The sequence below is a fragment of the Limulus polyphemus genome, unplaced genomic scaffold (assembly GCF_000517525.1).
Source record: "Limulus polyphemus unplaced genomic scaffold, Limulus_polyphemus-2.1.2 Scaffold4191, whole genome shotgun sequence".
Classification (NCBI taxonomy): domain Eukaryota; kingdom Metazoa; phylum Arthropoda; class Merostomata; order Xiphosura; family Limulidae; genus Limulus; species Limulus polyphemus.
In genome coordinates, this window is record NW_013669801.1 from 30,196 (window position 1) to 34,326 (window position 4,131).

Here is a 4,131-nt window from a genome sequence, read left to right on the forward strand (position 1 = left end):
TAACATCTATTGTACTAAACCATGTACACCAATAGAACAAGAATCTTTATACACTAACATCTATTGTACTAAACCATGTACACCAATAGAACAAGAATCTTTATATGCTAACATCTATTGTACTAAACCATGTACACCAATAGAACAAGAATCTTTATATGCTAACATCTATTGTACTAAACCATGTACATCAATAGAACAATAATCTTTATATGCTAACATCTATTGTACTAAACCATGTACACCAATAGAACAAGAATCTTTATATGCTAACATCTATTGTACTAAACCATGTACATCAATAGAACAATAATCTTTATATGCTAACATCTATTGTACTAAACCATGTACATCAATAGAACAAGAATCTTAATATATTTATGTCTACTGTACTAAACCATGATCGCAAAAAGAATAAGAAACTTTAACATTAAGTCAACCTTCAATAAATATTTGTGAGTAAACTGATGTTTTACAAATGTTATATTGTTTGCTTTTAATTTCTCATGCATTAAAAGTTAATACTGCTTCAGTGTTCATAGTACTAAATGCACCATGCAGGGGGGGGGGTCACTATTTTTATGATGTAAACAAATTATGCTTTTATTGTTATAGCACAACTACTTATGGTATTTAACATTTTCTACAGAGTCTACATTTTTATGATGAAGCACTGGCACGGTTTGGCTTGAAATCGTCACATGCAATGGCTTCTGTTAACACTTTGTAATTGGAAGCCTGAAGCCATATTGCTACTGTCGGGTTTTGTAGGCCGGATTTTTTATAGTAGGTGTCTGCGACTTGTTGGCAATAAATTTCAACAATAAACAAATAGCAACACAGTCCACTTGTTTTAAAATAATATATTAAAACAAGTCCAATGTATATACAAATGTTTGTTAGGCTTTTGGTTATCACATTTGTATCCAGAGCTTTAAGTAATTGAATCTTTTTTTTTGTTAAAGTCCATAGAGGCTGGTTCAATTATTTCAGAATACAACTGACAAGGCAAATTATTCTTTTCTGCTCTGTTATTACAATACAGTCTGGGATAATTTCACTTTAAAAATCACCACTACTATATGCTCTTTATTTGTAAACTCACAATCACACAGTATAGATCTAAATAATAATAATCTTTCGAAGTGCATTTATACCCGAACAGAAGTCTAGAACATTCCATGCAATACTAGATATTAATACATAATCATTATGACACTGCTATCAACATTGAAACTGTATGTAAGTTATTTATGGAATGGCACCTAAAATGAGCATGCTAACATGTTATTTCAGTAGTGATTACATATATGTATATGATAGCCAATGATTGAAATAGCTACTATACTATTGATGTACAGAGTTGTTTAAATTAGTAATATAATTTAACAATTAATAACTACTCTGTATGTAAATAGTACAGTACTTTACTATAGTAAAACATACATATTTATGCCAATTTAAGTCTAGCTCCCCATGTAGTGTTATAGCAGTTTGATGATTTGTTGACTTTTGATTGGATGTTTGTGGATTTTACGTGAACAGCCATGCATTTATTTAAGCTATATTTCATGCAAAATTGTTTCCAGATTTAATTTCATAGAACCTTTTTTTTTTTCTTTACAAATTTTCTGGGGGACATACCCCCATAGCATTAGTATGCTTTGCATGCTGCTTGTGCTTCACACAATATGTGTTGGCTTCTGATCTCACAAATTAGAACCACTTTTTTGAAACACTCTGAGTACGAGCCTGTGTACAACCACTTACTACTGCTTCATTAGCTCAGATATTAAAGGTATGAATAAAGGTATAAATAATAACTTCCAAACACAAGCAGCTGCTGAGCCTACCAGTACATTCTTTAACTTGATGTCTCTATGAATGAGTCCTTGACTATGGAGAAACCTGATCCCTTCCACAGCATCAATGGCAATCTGAAAAAAAAAGACCAACTGTAATAGACATACAGTTACTGTAAAAAGTATTTTTTTCTTTGAAACCCTGTGTGTGACTTTTCTACTGTTAACAATAAAAACTATTGTTTTAAAAAGTTAGTTTCATTGTTATGGATATTGTAAAATTACAATTTTATCTGTTCAGACAACTGATATTAATAGAAACCTTTACCAGTAACTTAAGCCTACTATAAAACGCCTGTCAGATTGAAATGTGAAATGTATTCACTCATAACGGTTACATTCCATAGTAGAACTGGATGGAGAATGTTATCCAAATAAGTTTTATGTATTACCTCAAAATCAATTAACATTGAAGATTTGCAGATAGCCTAATCTTTGCTCAGAATAGTTTTCACCTTTTATCTAGACCTTTCTAATAAACATCGAAACACTTCAACCTTACAAATAATACAGTTGATTACCTGCAATCTAGTAACAATATCTAAACCTGACTTCAGTGCTGAATACAGATCACGCTGAAGTCGTTTCATTATCAACAGGACGGCTGGAGTGTGTCCATCACCATAGGAATGATCGATGACTGACCCTTTAATTTGTACAACCCTCTCATGATCTGGTATACTTCTGTCAAAGCAAGAAATCTGAAATCTTATCTTTCTCAAAAAAAGTGAAGTGAGAATATGTTAGCAGCTATGTCACCAGACAAGTTAAGTATAGACAGACTGTTAGTAGCTTTATCACTAGACTAGTCAAGTGTAGACAGACTGTTAGTAGCTATATCACTAGACTAGTCAAGTATAGACAGACTGTTAGTAGCTTTATCACTAGACTAGTCAAGTGTAGACAGACTGTTAGTAGCTATATCACTAGACTAGTCAAGTATAGACAGACTGTTAGTAGCTTTATCACCAGACTAGTCAAGTATAGACAGACTGTTAGTAGCTTTATCACTAGACTAGTCAAGTATAGACAGACTGTTAGTAGCTTTATCACTAGACTAGTCAAGTATAGACAGACTGTTAGTAGCTATATCACTAGACTAGTCAAGTATAGACAGACTGTTAGTAGCTTTATCACTAGACCTAGACAAGTGTAGACAGACTGTTAGTAGCTGTATCACCAGACCTACACAAGTGTAGACAGACTATTAGTAGCTGTATCACCAGACTTACACAAGTGTAGACAGACTGTTAGTAGTTTTATCACCAGACTTACACAAGTGTAGACAGACTGTTAGTAGTTTTATCACCAGACCTAGACAAGTGTAGACAGACTGTTAGTAATTGTATTACCAGACCTACACAAGTGTAGTCAGACTGTTAGTAGCTGTATTACCAGACCTACACAAGTGTAGACAGCCATTTATTAGCTGTATCACCAGACTTACACAAGTGTAGTCAGACTGTTAGTAGTTTTTATCACCAGACCTAGACAAATGTAGACAGACTGTTAGTAGCTGTATCACCAGACCTACACAAGTGTAGACAAACCGTTAGTAGACAAGTGTAGACAGACTTAGGAATACCAATGTGTATTTTATGAAATAGAAATGACTTAGACAATATAGTCAGTTCCCAAGCTTAAACAAATGTTCTTAACACTGTAATTTTCTTAGTACCCTTTTCATTGTTATTTATTATTATACAGGTTTTTTCTAATTAATCTATCTAAGCAACTGAACATTAGACTATGTTCACTTAATACAAAGTACAATGAGCCTACCGTGTATAGAAAAACTCCATGGCTAGATCATTCCATTGCTTATCATCGGGAGGAACGACTGACTTCACAGCACAGGGGGTGAAACCTCCCCATCCTTCACACGAGTAAACAACCCCAAACTGACCTCTACCAATCTCTCGTGTTAGTTTGGGCATGCCTGTGACAATGAATTAGTTGTTTTTAGGTTTCAACTAAACCAATTAAATAAAAGAAAATGTCTTACATTAATTCTTTAAAATTCCTTTGTAGTTTATTACTTTCACAAACATTTTTTGTTGAAATCTTCTGAAAATTTTATGGTAAAAAGAAACACACAAAATGACATGTAACTTTAATCCTGAACACAAAATATTGATACAAAAACTTACAAATAAATGATACAAGGTCCTAGAGTAACATTTAAAACAATGATACAAAGTCCTAAAGTAACTTACAAATCAATGATACAAGGTCCTAGAGTAACATTTAAAACAATGACACAAAGTCC

At 32.9% G+C, this 4,131-nt stretch overlaps 1 protein-coding gene across 4 annotated transcripts in view; it reads right to left on the bottom strand.

Annotated features, from left to right (window-relative positions):
- LOC106470737 (dual serine/threonine and tyrosine protein kinase-like) overlaps positions 1-4,131 on the bottom strand; it is a 48,544-nt gene that overhangs the window by 4,355 nt on the left and 40,058 nt on the right. For all 4 annotated transcript variants that reach the window (XM_022399376.1, XM_022399377.1, XM_022399375.1 and 1 more), the window contains 3 exons: positions 3,645-3,801; positions 2,384-2,546; positions 1,854-1,937 (listed from right to left, as the gene is read on the bottom strand). In XM_022399376.1, the coding sequence (XP_022255084.1) occupies positions 1,854-1,937; positions 2,384-2,546; positions 3,645-3,801 (404 nt within the window). The remainder of the gene's footprint in view (positions 1-1,853; positions 1,938-2,383; positions 2,547-3,644; positions 3,802-4,131) is intronic.